Source organism: Pleurodeles waltl, chromosome 3_1 (genome assembly GCF_031143425.1).
Source record: "Pleurodeles waltl isolate 20211129_DDA chromosome 3_1, aPleWal1.hap1.20221129, whole genome shotgun sequence".
Lineage (NCBI taxonomy): Eukaryota > Metazoa > Chordata > Amphibia > Caudata > Salamandridae > Pleurodeles > Pleurodeles waltl.
In genome coordinates, this window is record NC_090440.1 from 769,886,382 (window position 1) to 769,907,942 (window position 21,561).

At 43.9% G+C, this 21,561-nt stretch overlaps 1 protein-coding gene across 7 annotated transcripts in view; it reads right to left on the bottom strand.

Annotated features, from left to right (window-relative positions):
- The window catches only part of MICAL2 (microtubule associated monooxygenase, calponin and LIM domain containing 2), a 776,672-nt gene that overhangs the window by 78,887 nt on the left and 676,224 nt on the right, over positions 1-21,561 (bottom strand). For all 7 annotated transcript variants that reach the window (XM_069223592.1, XM_069223590.1, XM_069223591.1 and 4 more), the window contains one exon: positions 12,082-12,176. In XM_069223592.1, the coding sequence (XP_069079693.1) occupies positions 12,082-12,176 (95 nt within the window). The remainder of the gene's footprint in view (positions 1-12,081; positions 12,177-21,561) is intronic.

Genomic DNA, 21,561 nt, shown 5'->3' on the forward strand with positions numbered 1-21,561 from the left:
GTATGGTTATCTGTTCTAATTAAATAAAAGAAGTTTAATTTAACCTCGTTCTTATGATTTACTGCACAAATTGTGCCTTTTAGGTTAGCCAAGCTCTTTTGTTTAATACTCCACTAACAGATAACCTGCTTAAGGCTATATATGTGGTTTCTCGGTGCTATCTGCTTTCACAAGCAGCTATATGATAAGGGGATTGGTGGGGGGCTAGCACTATTGCAGTAGTCAGGATAAATGACATTAGCTTTTGTCAAGAAAGGCACTGACTACCTGAACGGACTTCTTACATTACCAATGTGTGCAGTAAGGAAACCTTGACTTTGTCGCAGATGCTGTCACAATTACCTCATCGACACCACTGGTGACATCACCACTGTCATTATTAATAACGTCTACGCCCTCTAAGTTCAACCAATAGGCACTAACTACATAGTGTGACTTTCACCTAAGACCTGTGCAGGTGAGAAGCAGACTAAATTCTCACAGATGCATAACACAATAATAGCAAAGCTATTGGTGCAACCAATGCTTGTTACACTTGAAAAGAGATGACACCTACCTGTTATGGGCGTATTGGTCTGATTGCTTGGATTGGAATATTATTGCTAGAATATTTTTCTTGGCTTTATGTTGTCAGTGGCACTGCCCTGCGATTTTCATGCTGCTTTTCATAGGACAAGAATAAATACTACAACTACAATTATACCTCTGCTTTCTGTATTCTCTCTGCCACACCACAACACTACCTTTAATTCACAGCTGTGTAATTTGTTTTATTGGTTTTATTTTTTCAAATGTGAATAATTAAATGTATGATGTGATGCATTTAAGCCCTGTATTTAGAATATCACACCATGAACAGTTCCCACGGATGAGGTTTGCTTAAAGTCCCAAGCCCATATGTTTTCTATTACTGCATTTGTTTGCTAGGTCACTGTATTATGGGATTTTGGGACAACAATTATGCACGCTGTGGGAAAGAAGGACATGCACTCATTGTAAAAGTCAACTTATAATGTTACTCTGCAACTACTCACTCTTTTTGTGAAAAAACTTCAGTTTAAATGTTTGTAATTAATGAACACAGCATTGAAATTATTTATTTATTTAATTACCTATTTATTCATGAGGTTTACAGAACACTGTGGCCCTGATTAAGAGACTGGCGGTCCTAGGACCACCAGACTTGCGGTGGCAGTGGGACCGCCTTCAAAGCAGCAGTCCAGCCTCCACATTACGATCGTGGCGAAAGCGCCACGGTCCGATCACCGGCACTGCCGCTTTTTCGCCTGCCAACAGCCTGATGATGCCAGCGGTCTTAATCCGCAAGCAGGGCTGCCCAGGGGATTACGACTCTCATGTCCGCCAGCTTTTGCATGGAGGCTCCACCGTCATGCAAAGGCTGGCGGAGATGGGGTACTGGGGGCCCGATGGACAGGCCTTGGCATGGGCAGTCTAGAGGCCCTGATGGACAGCCCCGTTGCGCTTTTCACTGCCTGAATTACATTCAGTGAAAAGCACAACAGGTGCTGTTGCACCTGACGCACAACAACATTGCTGCCAGCTTGATTACAAGCCAGCTTCAATGTTGTGGGTAGTTTTCTGCTGGGCCAGTGGACGGAAACTCATACAAGGGCCAGGGGGCGGAAGACCAGAGTGGCAAACTTCTGACCTAAAGAGTTTTGCGGGTGGCGAAACTCGCAATAAGGCCCTGTGTGGCTCCTTGCAGTTACTCTACTAATCAACATTGAAATAAATTGCCATCCTTGTAGAGTGCCTACGGAGTGACACACACTTACCCAGGTCCTTCTCTCTGCTACCAAGACCAAAAAATAATTTGGATCACTCTGGGGTGGTCCTTTTCCCCTTTTGCAGAGGCCTCTACCTGCAGAGCAGCGTGTATTGATTTGTAATGTCAAAAACAGCTGACAAATTACATTACTGGAAAATTACAAAAAATCGGTTTCGATGAGCATGTAAATTTAAGACATGTTAAGTTATCACCAGCAAATGTGTCTACAATGCATGCTGTTGGGTGCACATCAGACCTTTTAATGTCTATCACCAAAGGAATGTGCAAACTACATTAGGGTAAAGTTCATCCCAGCTCTACAGTCACTTTTGAGTTAACGTTGGCTACTCAGTGCTTCATTTAAAGTAATAAACCTATACAATGATACACTTCAATCAATGATCATTGTCTAGGAGAGCCAAATGCCCTCAGCTGAGCCTTAAGCTTTTATATTTCTGTAACTTTCAAGGCCTCAGTTAACTATTTTGTCACTTAATTATTTTCTATGTATTTTGGCAATACTGGCAATTCCTAATGTAAATGTGGCCTGCACTGCTTATTGACGTTGAGTCAAAGTCCATATTTTGCTAGGCTTCTGTGTAATGATAAAGGCGTTACCAAGCAATATGTGTATTCTTCTGTGACACACAACGTGGCACCTGGCTGACTCACTTGAGCATATGAATTAAAGATGGGCCTGCAGGCTTTGCGAAAAAATGGTATGGCCCACGGTAAACTTGGCTTTTCTAAACCGGAGTGGTTGAGTGTTAAAATTGGCATACAGTACAAAGCCCATAGGTCTGGCGTTGGCAAGTTGGTGCAATGAGCTTTTTTTAATGTATTTGTATTGCACACTTATCCCACAAAAATAAAAGTAAAAAAAGAAAATGTTCTGGCATAAAATTGTTACTTTTAATAAAGAATTCACTGGTGCAGTTGTTTTACTAGAAGATTTTAAATAATAAGCTTTCCAGGTGTGCTATACATTTCAATATTGTTTGTGAAGCAGATAATTATAAATTGCCACGTAATCAAGCACTCAAATAACAGACAGCTACAAAGTCAAGTAAATATTTTATAATATCCACATCAAAAAGGAGACTGTAAATAAATGATCATCTAACTGGATACCTTAAATTCAGGAAAAATACACAGCCAGTATTTAAAGTTAATAATAACAAAAAATTAAGTAAGCACAGTTTGAATCAGCATTGCCACATAGGAGAAAGGAACTATTTTAGATGAATGTGAACGATGTGCACAGGAATTTTGAGGCCACAAAGTGAAGTGAGCTAATGCGTAAAGTGGGCTGCCCCACTGCCCCAAGCTGCTTGCCACTGCTGAAGTCAAATGTAAATGAAAATTTACCAGATCAAAAAATGATGTCCACTGACCGCAATTGCCTTATATGCATGTATATTATGTACGATGTTTCAGAAAGACAATAATCTGGTTTAGTACTCTGATAGTCTGTTTTCACTGACGTTTTATTAATAATACTGAAGCTTTATGTACTAGAACATTCACTGTTGGCATTCCCTTTTCCTTATTTCCATATAGGAATGCCTTATCAAACTATTTCCTGAATAAAAATAAAGTTTTCTACTTGAATACAACCTTGTCTTGAGCATTAATGCTCGGTAACATAACTCATAGGGGTTTGGCTGTTTATCAAAAGCACGGGTTTGTGATAATAACTATGCTTCAAATTAGTGTTGCAGCTTTACCTTTCACCTGATAACTAGCATCTGGCAAAATTATAGATGAGGGCATGTCTGTTGGGCCTTGTTCTTTGCTGATCCAACATGTACTTAACAGACTTATGTGATGCATCAAGGGACCTCTAGGGCAAAAGCTTCTTACACACAAATGGTGGGTTTATTATCGCAACTATCAATCCACGGAGACTCACTGGGACTCCGGATATCAAAAAGTGTCAGGATTTTCAGAAGAATAGTGGAAAAAGACAGGCTATTTCCCTTGCAGTACCTATAGTTCAATCAGCTTACAACGCGTGACATGTTCTATGGGCAAATCAAACAGCGAGCACTTACTCAACTGACTGTTAGCATGGGGGCATCAAATTTGCAAGATAGGAAATTTAAGATGTGACCTCAAACATTTCAACACACTATGCAAACTCATGTCACAGAAAATATCTCATGAAATGCAATGACGCGTAAAGCATGTGATACAGAAATCTTCAAAATGACAGAAGAATCTCTACAATTTTTGCATGATAGAGAATTAACCAAGTGATGTTTGTTAAATTTTCAAATTTCATTGGGACATTGTGGTTAAATCTGAACCTCTAAATGAGAGAAAGATGACAGTAAAAGGAATAATTTGTCACTGGAAACCAGGAGTGTGTTCTAACTGCCTAGAGAAGTTAGAAGTGCAAAGACGCTGCTTTCAGGAGCATGTAAGAGTGGTGTGGCTCCCTTTTCCGTCACACACCCCTGCCCAGCACTGAATTGCAGATGAAAACTGGTTTGCACCTTTGCCCTTATATACTGTACTGAATTCAGTTTGTGATTGGATATTATCTGCCTTCACAGTAACTTAGATGAGTTCCATTACTTCACTTTTAAATAGTACAGCTTCGTTTGAATCACTATTTTCACATTTACTGTTGATTCTGCAGTTAAATCATACCTCGTCAATTTTTTGTTCTATACTTTCGTTGATGCTGATTGTTTCCCTTGTGTTCCTGAGGGAAGTGAGGCATTTAGACGTCAATTTATTCTGACAAATCTCCTTCACCACCATTCATTGTCTCATATCTCACCCAAAGTTCACTAGTAACAGCTGGAATACTTTTTGTGTGGCTTTTGACTGGTGCAAGCATACTTCCCACCTCATGTATGTCTTCATTTAGCCAGTCTCCAACTTTGTCTGTGCTCAACATCCTGCCACTTGACAAGTCATGACAGTTTTGGAGCAATATTTCTCCCAATTTGTGGCTAACAAAGCAACGGCTTACACTTACCCCAGCTTTTGTAACTGAGGGCCAGATGTATCAAAGTACTGTTTTGCATTTCTTAAATAGCGAATTTTAAGAAAATGCTATTCAAGAAATGCAAAATGGTATGTAAGAAAATAGTGATTCCCTAATAGCTATTCCCAAAGAGTCGTAATCGCTATTAGGGAATCGTTATTAAGAAATGTTCCTCCATTTGTTCTCATGGGCCTTCAGGCCCATAGGTGAGAATGTTGTTGCATTTCCTAATTTGTGATTCCTTATTAAGGAACTGCAAATTAGGAAATGCACCAAGGGTGCTGAAGGCCAAAGGTTCACTTTGAGTCACCCCAAGATGTAATTGTGCACATGTGAAGTGCACACATGTCCTAAGGCATGTGTGAGCTGCATGGCACTTTTAAAAATGAATTCTAAAGCATTTTTAAAAATTGCTCAAGGTTACCACCAACTTGAGTTGGTGGTAATTGCATTTCATAAATGCCTAGTTCGCATTTAGGAAATGCTTGATACATGTGCATAGGGAATTGTAGATAGGAATTATTTGTGTTTTTCTATTTAGGGAATCGCAAATTGGAATTCCCTAGTCAAAGTCGCAATTTTAGGGAGTCGCTTGAAATTGGGATTCCCTAAAATGGGACTGTGATGCCTTTCATACATCGTGAAAGGCTATTTTGCATTCACAAAAGGTGGACTTTTGTGATTCACACCATTTGGGAATGCAAAATAGTTTGATAATCTTGCCCTTGGATCCTTATTCTTCTCCTTGTGATTCACATGGTACCCTTTTATCTGTTTGTGTGAGATTTCTATGTTTGAAGTTTATTAATTTTGCTCAATTATCTAAATTCTAATTTCTGTCCCTTAAAATAATTTAGATCACACCCGTAGATATTATAGGCCCTAAAAGGAAATAGCGACTTTTTCAGAGAAAAGGAAAATTATCAAGTGTCTCACATAGTAGGTTAAGGAGGGAGGAGGCATCTGCTCATGCTTGACTTTTGCTTCAGTTACTTTGAATGATGTACAATAGTTTCATTCAGATTTAAGGAAGAACATGCAAATATATACCTGGTCAGTTCCCTAGAAAGCTATCTATAGTTGCTGAGACACCGCAAAACTATCCGCAGCTGCAAATGGTCGGTCTGCAAATTATATTTTACTGGCACTAAGGTCAACATATTACAAGAAAAGTCCCAGCTATGTGTTGTTAACATGACCTACAGAAAAGCACACAATATATGTGACAACTGAGCACAAATTGTAAAAAGATAAAAGTCTCATTTAATAAACAGGCACGAGTTTTAAGACCCCAAATTACTGTCATGTATTCTGAGATATGTTTAATCACAAACAGGCGTATGTTAATATGCAGCAACGGCTGTCACATGTAACATCACATTTACCTTTAATAAAAGCTATTTCACACCCGTAACTGCCACACCCGAATCGTGTTGGTAAAGGGTATACTACTTTTTTTCTTTAGTGGGTGCAAGTATTTTCTTGTCTCAGGCATCTATTGATATTACCAAGTCCCAATCTACTCACCAAATCCCGTTCTCCCACTGAACTCACCACCCCACCGCTTCATCGATATTTACAGAATGGACTCATATTACTACCCTTGTTTGTGGCTAATAAAGAAACTAATTATTGCCTGAAGTGTTGTAGCTCTGACACCTATGTTTCTTTTGCTGATTTACAAGCTTGTCTCGTATCTATTTCTGTGAGATTTTGAACTTTATTCTTTTTGCAATATTGGCAAATAAAATATTGGCAGTTTGAATCACATTTCTGTTAATTTATTAGGATTAAATACAGTGGCAGCTGCTATGGAATGGGTGTGGTGGAGCAGATGCAAAAAAAAATACTTGCCTCGCTACGGGTGCCATCTCTCCTACATCCTCTTCTCTTTCCCGACTACCGGTAGCAGCATGGAAGCACACAGACTCCAAGACTACCCTATGCCAATCACAAAGCTACTGTCACCAGAATGACAGCAGTGTTGTGATTGGTCTGAGCGGCCTGGTTCGGCACTCAGACAGGGAGTGGGAGCCTGTACATGTTCTCCACCCGGCTGTGCAATACAGCTAGGTGGAGAAATACTAAGTGCGCATGTCTGTTTGGCCGGCCCAAGACGGCCGGCCAAACTGTCATGTGCACTTATGGTGCTCATACACCTCTCCTCCCTGTGACACAGCCACCCTGCCCCGCCCTAACCTGGATCTGCACTAAAAAATAAAATTATAATAACATTGTGTTAACATTTCTTTTTTCCTTTTTTGCACTACTCAGAGCAGTGGGGAGACACTCCTCCGCCTTAGCAGAAGAGCCGCCGCTGGCCAAATACCATGTGGTCTCACTTGTTATGCCAGTGAGTTGATGACCATGGAACACAGAGAGACTGCCTCATTGCAGGTCACTATAGGACAAGGTCTCCAGTCCTGGGCTTCCAGGTGACAACCTAATGCATTTTGGGTGTGTGGTCTTGGCTAACTTCCAATTTAACTAATCAGAATAACACGCCCAAAAGCAAATCCTCGCCTGTTAAAATCATTGGACTAAAAACATTGTCTACGGTGACATGCAGTAAGGTAGACAGTCTATTAATATGCTTCGTCCTGTGTTGTCATAATGGGTTACAAGATAGTGAGATGTCATTTCCATTACCATTTAAGTTTTTAATGAATCCGGTGCCGGCAGTCAGGCTATTTCAGTTACAGCGCTGTGCTGGCTTCTCCCTTCCCTGCACGTATCCACTTTGGGTTTAACTATTCCCGGTATATTGTCTCAGGTTTTCAGTTTGGTTTCTTTTAATTAACCCTTTCCGCCGATCCAGTGGTTGCACATTATCGATTGAGTACATTTGTAAGTACATGAAGAAACCCCAGATGTGGAAATTGTATTACGCATATTTGAGCTTTTATCAGACCAACAGAGGGCAAACAATGGCCCCCAAACTAATAATACGGTGGGATTTGTTTTCAACTGCATGCTTCGTTTAAGAGCTCTGATTCCAATAAATATATAATTTTCCATGCAGTCTGCTTTTAGTAGCTCGCTAAATGAAGTTGTGGGCCCTCCAGGGATATGTTCATCTGTTTGTTTTCAGTTTTCAATGGTTTGATGATTGTAGTCTCTGCCAAAACCTCTTTAAAAATCCATCTGCGAGGCATGCTTACATTTGAGATTTCATCTGCGGCTGGGCCTCTGGAATGAAGCGGTATTGCCATGGCAGTCTCCCCAGCCCTGCTGCTTGAAACTGAATGCGATGGCTATGACGACAGCGACGAGGATGGGCCTATTATGGGATGGAAGATGGTGACCTTAGATAACAGCTCTAGACGAAAAGCCACCATTTGAAAGGAGCACATGTTGAGACCGGTACAGCAGTGGGATTGTGTCCGTGACACAGGCATGGGGCAGCTGGCTATAAAGGATGGGTTGTGTGAGGGGGCATTTCCATCTACCGCTACTCCTTGTCACTCATACCTGATCAAATTCTGAATTTGCGTATTGAAATACACTACCGTCAAACGGGAGGTTCAGCCATTTTGTTTAATCAAGAAATTGCCAGCCAACTCACAAAAAGGGTCTGAGAGGAGAGATATGTGGCAACGGAGACAATAATGGTGAACTGCGAAATCTGAGAAAGGGAAAATTAAGCACGCAAAAGCAGTGTACATTAATCAACAAGGAAATGGAATCTGGTAATACAAGGGGACTTTCTCAAAAGGGCATTACTGAAATGAAGGCAACAGTGTGGAGGCTGTCTGGGTGCTAGGCTCTGCAAATTGTGGGGCGGGGCATGTGGAAACTGGTTTATCAATGAACCCTTTTCATACTGCAGCAATATTAACAGTAGTTGCATGTCAGGATCTGTAACCTAATGTACAACTCTACTGCCTGAGGTCTGATCCTCTGACAATAGTCAACTCAGCATAACGTGCAGATTGTGCCAGTTTAGTATCTGAAGCAAAAGTCCCAGCACCCTGAGCAGTGAGGAGTTTCCATGTACAGTGAGGAGTGTTGGTCTCGTTGTGCAATAATGGTCACCCGCGACAGACGGGTATTTTGAGCCGCACCCATAGCACATAGGTACAGTGACCATTTCATAGATCCCTCGGACAGAACTCTAGCGCAATTGTCCCCAAACTGGAATTTGAGAGTATTACATGAATAATTCCAGATTTTATCCAGTCAGATGGTGATGTACCAATCATTTGTACAGGATTGCAAGCCACCCAAGAGACACCATAGAGCACCGAGGTGCCAAATCCGTTGTTATTTTATTTGCTTGCCCTTAAATGTAAACGTGCTATTAGATGGCACTAAACTGTATTTATTCATTGTCTTGGATTTTTCTTCAGCATTGACAGGCTCCGATAAGATGTCTGGGTGTTTACAAATAATCTAAGAACGCGGTGGTTTACAAGGATCCAAAGCAAGTAGGAAGTACTCATATGTGCCAAATTCGGCAACTATTAGCCGTATACAGTTTAGGACAAATACAGTTTACATTTCCATGTTTGTGGTCAAAGAAGTCCTGCATCTAGCCATTCCATGGAACCGAGAGATGGAAACTTGGCGGGTACTTGTCTTTGGTACCCTAACAGGGCGCAGGAGATGTTTAGGCTATGTACCAGTGTCCACGAAAATAAACCTGGCCTCCTTGAAAATGAAAAGTCTGCTGCCACACGGCACAGTGTCATCCTTCAATGCCCGATAATGGGTATAAAGCTTGGCACTGTGGTTCCTTCACAACTACATACCGCATACGATGAGCGGCTTAAATAGCAACAAGCACAGCAACAGGTTAATTTACAGAATATTTAAAGCTGGTAAATAGTGAGGTTGTTTTTCATTATGCTGCAGCCCGAGTGTGTTTCTACGTAAACCAGGCGCCTAATCCCACAACCTCCTCCAGATTCTTTACTTTTCTTAGCCCGAGAGAGATTAAGTGGGAACAATGAACGTGCTTCAAAGTGATATATTGGGCAACGTGTTTCCCGCTAAATTAAAAGGATCGCACACTGTTGCAGTGAATGCCATTGTCGAGTTCAAATTGCTAATCTGTGAACTTTTAAATAACGTTGAAAACTTCACTGGGGTTGTGATAAAAACACACAATCTTCATTGAACGGGTAAAAACGTTCACTTAAAGTTTATGCTGCAAAGCTGCATACAAAAGTATGAGTATTAAAGCAATTACAAGCGATCTTTCCACCTCAATGTACGATTGTCAAATACAGGCATCTCCATATTGTCTACAAAGTATTTGTCGCGATGAGTTTGTGTTTGAACGTTTTGATGCGTTTAATGAGCACATACATCACGAGAAAAGGTCTTCTGCTGTGAAAAGTTGGTTGTTATAGCCTTGCAATTGACAAGACCATGGCCTTCTCTTTGGGTGGTAATGAGTGGCTACGGTAAAACACCAATTGTGGCAGGTGAACTTTAAATCAGGGTGATTGTCAAATAATATCTGACCGAATTCCATCAGGATATAGAGCGTAGGAAGCCTGTCTTTTCCAAGGAATCTTCGGAATGGCTTCCCGCAAAATAAATTGTCATATTCAATGTATTACAGCATAATGTAAAAACAACATATACAATGGATAAAAAGGCATAGGTTTGGTAGGCAATCAAGAATGGGAAACTATGGAGTATTCCAATGATTCCATGTTTGCCATAGTAAGTGGGGGCATTACTTCACTGCAGCAGCAAATATTTTAAGAGTTCCTCGGAAAAAAAGTGGCGTCGAACATCAGCACAGATACACAGTAGACAATACCCCTGCTGCAAGACAGAAGAACTCCTGATAGAAGGTGTCACTTGAACACTGAAAAAGTGATGGGTTTAAATAGTATGAGTATGAAATAAAACTGCTTTAAAGGCTATTTGTGAAGATATTACACCCACAGCTGCTCGTGCTCCAGTGTATAGCCCTACTAAATTCAGAATAGATGTTATCATATGCCAGGGTGCTGCCAACATAGTCCAGTCCACTTCAATGTACATTTGGGTGTTGATTAAACACTCTAATTACATCATTTTTAATACACGAACCTACCAAAAATTAAAATGACGGATGAAAATGTGTTTGCTATAAAACAGATTTAAAAACTGCCACTGTGTCATCTTGCAGCCGTCATATTATACTTATTACAATAACACTCAGAAAGGGACTTCTTCTTCTTGCCTAGTATTCCCACTACAAAGATTACAGGGATTAAGGTGCCATGGATAGTTCTTCTGCCATAACAGTTATTGCATACACAAGCATAGGTTCTCCTTCTACGTGACATCTGCACACGCCCACATCATGTGCCCTCAGACATGCACCAGCAGACGGGTAGTCATGAACAGGCACTCACCCAGCCAGACTGCACACCTGCAAAAACACCCAGATGTCTCTCTGAGACTTGTTGGCTCAATTCCACCTTCCTGCCTTCCTCCGCTCACTGCCTCTCCTGCTTTTCCTTCAGAACCATACCTGATGTCTGCTCTTTTCCACTTACAGCGAAGGCAGCTTTGTGACTGTAGAGTGCTCCCTCCTGATCCAATCTTTCTGTGGCATGCTTCGAAAACTGTTGTCTGGCTCACCTTTCCCACTTTCCTTTCCTAGATCCCTATTGCCAGGCAACGGAAAAGTCTATCTCTTTGCCTCAGCCATGACTGATAACAGAGACTGGAAAAGCCACTAGGGATATCCTACCTGGCCTTTACAGTGATGCCCCCAGCAGCCAGCTGCACGCAAGAGATAGTTCTCTAGTGGAGACCACAGCGGCTACATCAGTCTGTGTGGGATTTTCCCAACCTACTCACCTCTTTCTGCCAGTAGAGCCTTTGTCGCCAAGGGATCATCTTTAGTCAATTCTCCAACATGATAGAACTTCAGCCTCAGCACTGGCAAGTCCTTCTCTGTTTCCCTGCATGTGCCTTGCAGAGAGCAAAATGTGTGCGCTATCAACAGCTCCTCTGTAGGAACACATTTGGAGGTAAAGCTCCATCACAACCCAAAGCATCTGGCCTTGTACCCAGGTTACCAATATGGGTACCAGAAGGATGCATCAAATAGACGTGAGCAAAAATGAGGTTTTACGCAAAGGGCATCACGCTTGCCAGGATTTAATAAACAGTAAATTCATAGCAGAGGACTGTGCATGAATGAGCTACACTGGTAAAACCTATCAGCTGGAAGCTTGTGGACAGGGTCGGCACTAGCAAAGGAAAGCCACTTCATAGGAGAAGTACCAACATGGATGCTTCAGTGTACAAGACGTGCAGTCGTTTGGTGCTGAGAAAGCATTACCTTCAGTGACGATAAAGTCTTTTCTTCACGTTCATCATCTGATGAGCTGGTGAAATCGCCATTTACAAAGGCTCTGGCAGAGAGGTGTTTTGAACCTGAAAAATAGAAACAGAACGAAATATCCATGAAGCTATTTTGGGCTCAGGAACGATGCCGCCTCTGCATGCATGGCGCACATGCCCCCCAACTCTTCCGGCTGCACTGAGAGCTAATCTTCTACTTGGCAGGGTTTGTTAATTTAATCCATGGCCCATGTCCATTTCTAAAAGATTCATTGCGTGTGTTCATAATTTTTTTAACGTACAAAGCGTGGTGCATAAATTAATGATGCTCAGCACCAATTAGGCAGGATGATAGTGCACGAATGCTTTGAGAATTGAAACCCAAGACTGTAAGTGTGTGGCTTAAGCTGGGCAACCCTATGATTGTGCAAGACCAAATATACAGTGTAATTGAAGGCAAAAACTCCGTGCCAGCCCTTAAACAAATTACTCTTCTGTGCTCTGCAGCATCTGGCACCCATTTTTAGTAAATGACATCTGCTCACTGTAAAATAGCTGGCGTCTGAAAGTCTGGTCATATCAAAAAAATCACATGTAATCAGAAGCAAATGCACTCGGAGGCCAAGCTTTTATCACACAGCCCCTTACAACATAAATATTTCATTAATAATGTCCAAACAAATGTCAGTTTTATTTTTCAAGCTCGAGAGTGTTATCACCTCGTTGAACCGATGATTAAAATGTCATAAATGAAAGAAAAATGCATACATCACACCGGCGAAATACATGAGGCGGATCGTGGTGCTCATGTCCTAGGATATTCGCTAGAGCAAGCTGATTCTGCAGATAAATACAATCTGATTTACAAGACAATGCAATTATGATTTTCAGAGCAGCTGCACGAAAGAAGTATGCTTTTTTTTGTTCTCAGTGCCCATCTACACCACTATTTTTATTATTTTATTTTTTCTTATTTAAATCTAAAACGCAGACCTAATGCTAGAGCGAAGACCTCAAAACCACAGTGAAGTTAAGACGTAGAATGTATGTTAATTCAAAGCATAGCCATTTATTTACCTCATTAAGTACATCTTTTCTTTAACACACAAGGACTGGAGTGATCTCTCTTCTGTGGCAAAGAATATCCGTACAGCGTATGGTACTGAAAGTCAGAAGGAAATGATGTTAGCTCAAGAATACTAGTCTGGGAGGGTGTGGCCAGCAAGTTGGCGGCTAGACGCAGTTCTGTAGAGCTCCCCTCTAAGCGCAGTCATCCTGACTTAATCCTGTGCCTCCCGAAGCCCACGTGCTGGAGACCCTGGGTGCTTGGGGTCAGTGTTGAGAGTTGGTGATCACCATTCTTCAGCACTAGAGGGTGATTGAAACAGTGGCCTTGGTCGGGCTGGGGAGAACTGCAGGCCTCAAGATGGCGACAACCTGATTATGACTGGCCGTGGAGAATACAGACGGGCCCCTGTGTACTGAGAGGGCCTGTGATCTGGCTTGGAGACCCTCTCTTCCCATCTACCCCCCATGCCAACGGGACTCTAACCATGTTGTGTCAGGCTCCGAGGGAGCTGCGGTGATCGGCTGAGGAGGCCCAGAGACTAACAAATAGCAGCAGTCCTGGTGATTGCGGCCAACTGGCTGGTGCCGGCAGTGGAGCACAAAGGTGGGCCCGGTGTGTGGCTGGTACCCGCAACCCTGGATAAGAGGCCCTGTTTACCCTCAGCCCCTCCCCACTGGGGTCTCTCTAGGGGGTGCTGAAATCTGCAGCTGTGGTCGGGCCACAGAGCACAGCAGTTCGCAAGATGGCAGCCGCCTGATACTAGCCAGCAGCGGAGACTGGAAACGGGCAGTGTGTTGTTGGGGCCTGTGATCTGGTTAAGAGGCTCCGTCTCCCCTCTCTGCTAGTGGGGCAATACCTGAGATGTGCCTGCCCTGAGGGAAATGCAGTGCTTCGCCGAGATGACCAAGAGATTGCCAGTGAGCAGCGCTCCCTGAGATGGCGACCACCTGACTGCAAGCTGCAGCTGACACCACAAACATGCCCTTGTGTGAGGTGGGGGGCTTGAGATACAGCTGAGAGTCCCTGATTTTCCTTTCTTCCCTCCCTCCGCCAGCATGACATTGACTACCCTAAGTCTGGCTCAGAGGGTGGTGTGGTGATGGGCTGAGGTGCCTGAAGACCAGCAGCGGAGTCCTGGGACTGCAGCATCACCATATGGGACTGTGCTTGAGAGCCCCAGCAGTATGACAGAGAAATGTAGCTGCCATGTGTGGAGGAGGTAGGAGGGCATAGACCTTGCCCTGACCAGTGGGACACCCGAGGTCTGAGGCTTAGTGACGTCTGGACTGGGGATGGGAGGCAGAGTGCACATCTGACCTTATGGGCCCTGGGGGAGCTCTTATTGACTTCTCCATATATCCTGTGGCACCGCCCCCCCTTGAGCCTCTGCTGCGATGAGTCAGGATGAGCTCCTCAGTGCGCTTGGTGTCACCGTGGACATGAGGTGCCTGTGACAGGTGTTATCTCCTTTCCCCATCCCCTCGCCTGCCCGGCTTATGTTTGCATGCCACCCGAACCTTGTTACTGGCTTGAGAGTGGGGCTCCTCCTGTTACCCCTTCCCCCATCTCTCAGGGGATATGACTGCTGCCGCTGGAAGGCGTTTTATGTGTTGGAGACTGCCTGGTCTGCTTTGATCCATTGGAGATAGCCACGACTCTACAGTGAGGGACACCTGTGCTGTGGTGGTATTGCCTGGGGGGTGCTGATGCTGTGGCCCGTTGGGCCTTGTGAGTGCTTTCAGTGGCGGCGCTCCACCTTGGGGGTGGTGGGGAATGGGCACACTTACCCTCTCTCAAAACTACTTACAGACTGACACCGCGACTAGCTGGTGCTAAACTAGATTAGTGGAATCGCCTCCCCCAGAGGTGCTGGGGAATCCCCTAAACTGCTGGATAACGCAGCACTCTTGGCTGCAATCCAAACATCCCAAGTTGCCATGGAGTCTAGGACTGCTGAGGTGCATTTGAATTGTTACTCCTCCAACAGGATCTACGGGATGAGGTTGAGGGAGTATCCAGTGGGGAGGGTAGACTCTTGGAATTGGAGGACACAGTCCACTCCATCCAACAAGGGGCTTCAGTGGTTCGGGCTACCACGAGTTATCTTGCCTGGAGAGTTGATGATGCTGAAAAAAGGGCGAGGAAGAATAAGCTACAATTTATGGGCTCCCTGAGGGGGTTGAGACAAGTCACATGATGGAATTCCTGGACACCTGTCTCTGTGCCACGTCTCCAGCTGACAAATTCTCTGCCTGTTTTGTTATCAAAAGAGCACATAGAGCAATTGGCGGAAGTCTTAATGAAGGTGCCCCCGCGTGGGCAGTCATAGCCCGTTTTTTAACTTCAGAGAGCTTGATATGATTATCAAAGAGGCCAGACAATTAAGGGCCCTAAAGCATGAAGGCTTCAGCATCCTGATTTTACCAAACTAGTCCAGGAAGGTACAGAAGCAGCGCAGGACCTATGACGGAATTAAAGCATGGCTCCCTGCGCAATGCAGTTGAAATATGTTACTGTTCCCAGTAAAGCTGAACGTGCTTTATCATGCTAATGCCTACATCTTTGCTACCCCAGAGGAGGCTTATCAGTGGCTGGAGGAACGGCCCCTCTGGGGGGGACATGGAGTACTCTAAATAGGAGGAGGCACTTCTATGGGTGAGTGTTCTTCAGATTTGGATGTGGCAATATCATATCAGTTGCACCTTACGCAGCTGAATGATAAAGGAACAACAGATATGCAACTTGAACAGGGCGAGGGGCAGGGCTTGTGCATGAATGGTGAGATTTAGTCGATCCTGAACTAATGGGCAAGATGTAAGTCGACCTACCAAATGTTTCACATTACTGCAATTCTGAGTGGGCTCCCAGGGGGAGAACATTTGGACACTTACAATACTGTGTAAATCGTTGCTTAATGAAGAAATATGTTCATCAAGATTTCTTTGCGTCATTTGGATTTCTGGGAGCAATGAGACCACTCCCTCTACGCATAGTGCCAACAAATCAAGAGCACTAAAATAGTCAGCACTCATGTGTACAACAAATTCAGAACAGGGTACAACCAATAGGCTGTTCGCTGAAGTACTTCCTGCCACCTGAATGCTGGTTCACCAATAGTCTGTGTAGGAAGCTGGCTCTGTGTATACAATATCAAAATGAGATAAAGTGTGTACTGAGTCCAGGGGCTCCCCAGTGGCTTAACAGAGGCTAAGGTAGATAATACTAATGCTCTCTTTTGTGGTAGCATGGTTGAGCAGTTAGGCTTAGCAGAGGGTAGTGCAAAGCATTTGTTGTACACACACAAGCAATAAATGAAGCACACGCTCAATGACTAACTCCAGGTCAATTTTTTTTATATAGAAAAATTATATTTTGCTACTTTATTTCTAGAACCACAAGATTCAGTTTGCAGGTAAGTACGTTTGTAAGTAAGTATCAAACATATGTATCAACACCACTTTGTTTCAATTTGGCAAGTTAAATGTTTTTTAAGAAAATAGCAAATATCTGTTTTAAAAGTTGACACTGCAATTTTCAAAGACAGTTCTGGGGGAAGAAAAGCTAGTACCGTTTTGAGGTAAGTACCAGACTTACAGTTCCAGTTTCCAGGGGTTAGGATTTCCACAGGTTGGGGTTCAAGTTAACCCCAAACACCCACCACCAGCAACACAGGGCCAGCTGGGTGCAGAAGTCAAAGATGATGCAGAATTTAAAATGTAGTCCTAAGGAGACAGGGGGCACTAAGAATCAGGCCTGCTTGCAGGTAAGTACCAGCGTCTTCGGAGGGCAGACCTGGGGGGTTTAGATGAGCACCGGGGGGCCACAGGTCAGCACCAAACACACACCCTCAGCGGTGCAGGGGCGGCTGGGTGCAGGGTGCAAGCACAGCATCGGGTTCGCAATGCTTTCCAAAAGGGGAACCCGGGGGTCACAAAGATGCTTCAGGCTAAGTCCAGGGGGGTCAGTTCCGGAAGCCCATAGGCTGGACAAGGAGGAGGGCTGCCTGCTGGATGTTGCTGGACCATTGGTCAGATTCCCCAAGGCCAGGGAGCCGCAGTTGCAGAAGTGCCTTTGTGCGTCGGGTCTCTTCATCCGGTTCTCTAGCGGTCGGGGGGGTCCTACAGATTTAGGCTGCAGGCATCATTGTGTTGGACAGGAGGGGTCATCCCAGGGTGGGTGCTATGTCAGAATCACCTGGGGATGAGCTTCTGTCAGTTGGGCCACCTGGACACGGGCCATGGGTGTCGGGTGCAGAGTGGGCAAGACTCACGGCTCGGGGGTGATTCTGGAGTCTTGTGTTGGAGTTTCTTTCTGGACAGGGCCACTGTCCACAGGAGATCTTGGTCCTCTAGGGTGCAGGCAGTCCTCTTGGACCTTTTAAGAGGTTGCTGGTCCTGCAGGATGTGTCACCTTTTTGTAGCAGGCCTTCAGAAGCTGGAGACAGGCATGTAGGGCTGGGGCCAAGTTAGGTGGTGTCTGGAGTCTTTTCTTCTGGGGTCAGCTTAGCAGTCCTTCTTCTTTCTTCTGGTTGAGGTAGCCAGGAATCTCACAAGCTAGGTTCAGGGGAGCATTTAAATCCTGGACTTAGGGGCATTACAGGGGTCAGAGGGCATGGTGCCAGCTGAAGTGGTTACTTCCTCCTTGTTTTCCCTAATTTTCCGACCGGACTTGCCACCAAATGTGGAGCTTTGTCCTGGGAACAGGCATCTTCACTAGTTGCAGTGCCCTCGGGCACTGTAACAAGAGGCCTGAGCCTTTGAGGCTCACCGCCAGGTGTTACAGTTCCTGCAAGGGGAGGTGTTAAGCACCTCCATCCAGTGTAGGCTTTTTTTCTGGCCACAGAGAGTACAAAGGCTCTCGCCACATGTGGTCAGAAACTCATCTGGAAGTGTCAGGCTGGCACAGACCAGTCAGTCCTGCACTAGAAATTTGGCTAAAATACCGGGGGCATCTCTAAGATTCCCTCTGGGTGCATTTTTTAATAAATGCAACACTGGCATCAGTGTCAGTTTATCGTGCTGAGACGTTTGATACCAAATTTCCCAGATTTCAGTGAAGCCATTATGGAGCTGTGGAGTTCGTAATGACAAAATCCCAGCTTTATACTCAGTATGACCATACTGCACTTACAATGTCTAAGAATGGACTTAGACACTGTAGGGGCATATTTACTCCTGCAACTATGCCCTCACCTGTGGTAAAGTGCACCCTGCTTTAGGGCTGTAAGGCCTGCTAGATGGGTGACTTACCTATGCCACAGGCAGTGGTTTGTGGGCATGACACCCTGAGAGGGGTGTCATGCCGACTTTGCCTTTTTCTCCCCATCAGCACACACAAGCTGCAATGGCAGTGTGCATGTGCTTGGTGAGGAGTCCCCCAGGATGGCATAATACATGCTGCAGCCCTGGGAGACCTTCCCTAGCCCCAGGACCCTTAGTACCATGGGTACCTTTTACAAAGGACTTAACTGTGTGCCAGGGGTGTGCCAATTGTGGAAGCAATGGTACATGTTTAGAGAAAGAACACTGGTGCTGGGGCCCGGTTAGCAGGCTCCCAGCATACTCTCAGTCAAGTCAGCATCAACATTGGGCAAAAAGTAGGGGGTAACCATGCCAAACAGGGCACTTTCCTACAGTGAAACATCAATACGAAGCAGCAATAACATAACCAATGCTGTGCCTTGTTTCTTTAAGTACTGGAATCCAATGGTATGCTTTGTTGTTGTAAAACTCTGAAACCAACGGGGTTTTTTCATCGAACGAGACTGTACACTTCCTTCCACTCACATCGATCCGAGCCTGCTCGTCGCCAGTGTTGCAAAAGTGTGAAATGACACACACTCAAAAGAAATAATCCTCGCAGGCCAGTGAGTATTACAAATGTTGCGCAACTTTATTTCTCTAGTCCAAGCGTTAACATCACGTCCAAGATAACAATGCTCATCAACTGTGAATCCCCCGGTGTTGAATCATCACAGCTCCTCCAGCTACACCACCCATTGAGCCACAATATTCAAAACAACACAATAGACAGGAGCGTTTATAACTCATACTGCACTCATGTGTAGAAAACAGTGTGATTTGAAAACAAAGATAACACGAAATGGGCACGAGCATGCACACATATCATGTTCGTGCACCACATATGTAACACCTGCCCTTAAGTTACAGAAATTTGGAAGGCTCTACATCAAAAGGCAGACCTTTACCAAATGCTGTGCAGATCGTACAGGCTCAGACATCAGCATTAAACGTCTCACACAGGATATGGAGACAATCAGATACAAGACGTATCCACCAGGTTACACTTATCTGACAGTCTCATGCTTAAGGAGCAAAGGTATCCCTTAATTTACACATATTTTACAAGCTCAGCCATTTTACAGCCAATATATTCCCTAGTTTCCACAAGTCTTAAAATATCAGCCACCAGACAAAAAGTCTAATGCTTTTTACAGGCTTAAGAAACTGAGAGCCATGATGTAAGACAGGTTAACCATGCCTTGCAGGTGAAGACCTGTGATAATATCTTTTAGTTTACAGACATCAAATAGGCTCAAGCATCTGTCAGTTACGCATGTCATACATGATGAGTTCTTAGATAAAATAGTTACCAATCAGGTTAGAAAGGTTTCCCACCCCAGGCTTTTTAAAGTAAGGCTATGTATTAGAGGACATATCTTAAATGCCCAGTCATCTGAAAGCAAAGCTATCACAGTGACTACAGAGCTCCTACAGGTTCGTGTCCATGACAGCAGAGGAAGCTTGAAATCTATAATTGTAGTAGGATTCAAGGTACGTGCCTGGAGACCTTAGTGAAATCCTCAGACTTACACATTTGGAAATATGAGAGTGCATAGACTTCAGTAGCAGAATTACCATATTCTTTAACTATCAGATGCTCTGGGTTTGAGTTTTGGGGAAAAAAAACTAAAAATCTGCACTGGCAAGAGTCCAAGCTTTCCTGGGTGCAGATTCCTATCTGTTACGAATTCACAAAATGTTTCCAGGTTATATCAGTGGCTGTCACAGCTTTCCACAAACAATACTGAATGTGTTTTTGTGAATTCCTCCCTTACGTTTGAAAACACACAAATGTATAGATTGCAAAAACATTTATTGGCGCTCAGAAACATTTGGCTGTTGCTGGGAATTTCTGCCTGTACCTTCCACTTACCTCCGCAGAGATTTACCCTTAGGGGTAATTCCATGTGTATAAACTATCAAGTGTGGAACTGACTTCTGTCAATTGAAAAACGGTTTCTACTTATAAACAAGGATACACCTACATGTACATGAGACTCACACATGCTAACTGCTGTGTGAATGAGGAAGATAGTTTTGTAAGTTCCTTACACTGTGTTAAATAAAGGAAGCTATATCAAATGCTTGCTGTGGCTTATGCATCGGGAAGGATGGGTTGGGACCATCCAAACCACATTCCTATCAGGATGGGGGGAACAGAGGGAGTGGTGGGTGGGTGACGGGGTCTACTGCAGCTTGTGTTGGCATTGAAGTTGAATAGCGCTCAGCTGCCACTTTTATGATCTTGTGAGGCAGTCACCTTGTAGTGCTCCATGACCTTTAAACTAAAATCGGTCTTAAAATTTTGTCTGGGCTCTGTCATGGCTTCTTGTGGCTTTCCCTTGGTGTTCTTTAACATCCACTTGGTCTCGGGCTAGAACACTATTGTGTCTCATCCACTTAAAGCCTACTTCAGTGCACATGCAATATATGCTTTAATTGTCCCTGAACTGGTGTTTTCTATAGAGCAGCAGAACTCATGCGGTCACTAATCAAAAGCTAATCAATCTGTACTTAGTGCCAGACCAAGCAAATGACGTGATGCATGAGAAGTGCTGCTTAATAAGAAGGCAGTAAAGGAGAGTTGGCAATTATGCCGACGAATAATGTTATGGGTGGGTCCCAAGCCCAATATTTACTACAAGAGTCTTGCAAGCAAGAGCGTATGCTCTCATAGTCTCGACCTAAAAAACGATCTCGAGAACATTTTTCAAGATAAGTGGCTTTAAATATATCATTTACTTGGTCACACATGCATTTTAAACAATTTGTGGCAAAGGCCTCATGCAAAGAGATTCTTTAGACACAAGTCCATTTTCCATTTAGAACAAATCAATCCAAGGTAATGGGAGAGCCAACATGGCCAGCGAACCTAAAAACTGTGAATGAGAAGCAGAGACCTAGGCCATTACAAGGACGATTGACATTCTTTGGGTATAACATCAAAGTTATAGAAGAGGTACCAAAGAACAGGAAAACGAGGGCAAGTAGTTTCTGGTTCAAAGGGATGGAAAAGAAGAACATTCTAGAAAAAGGTCCTGCATAAGTGAGCGTGGTCTAGATGTTACAGGATTGGTGGCTTGAACTGAGTTAACTCTAAGTGGCA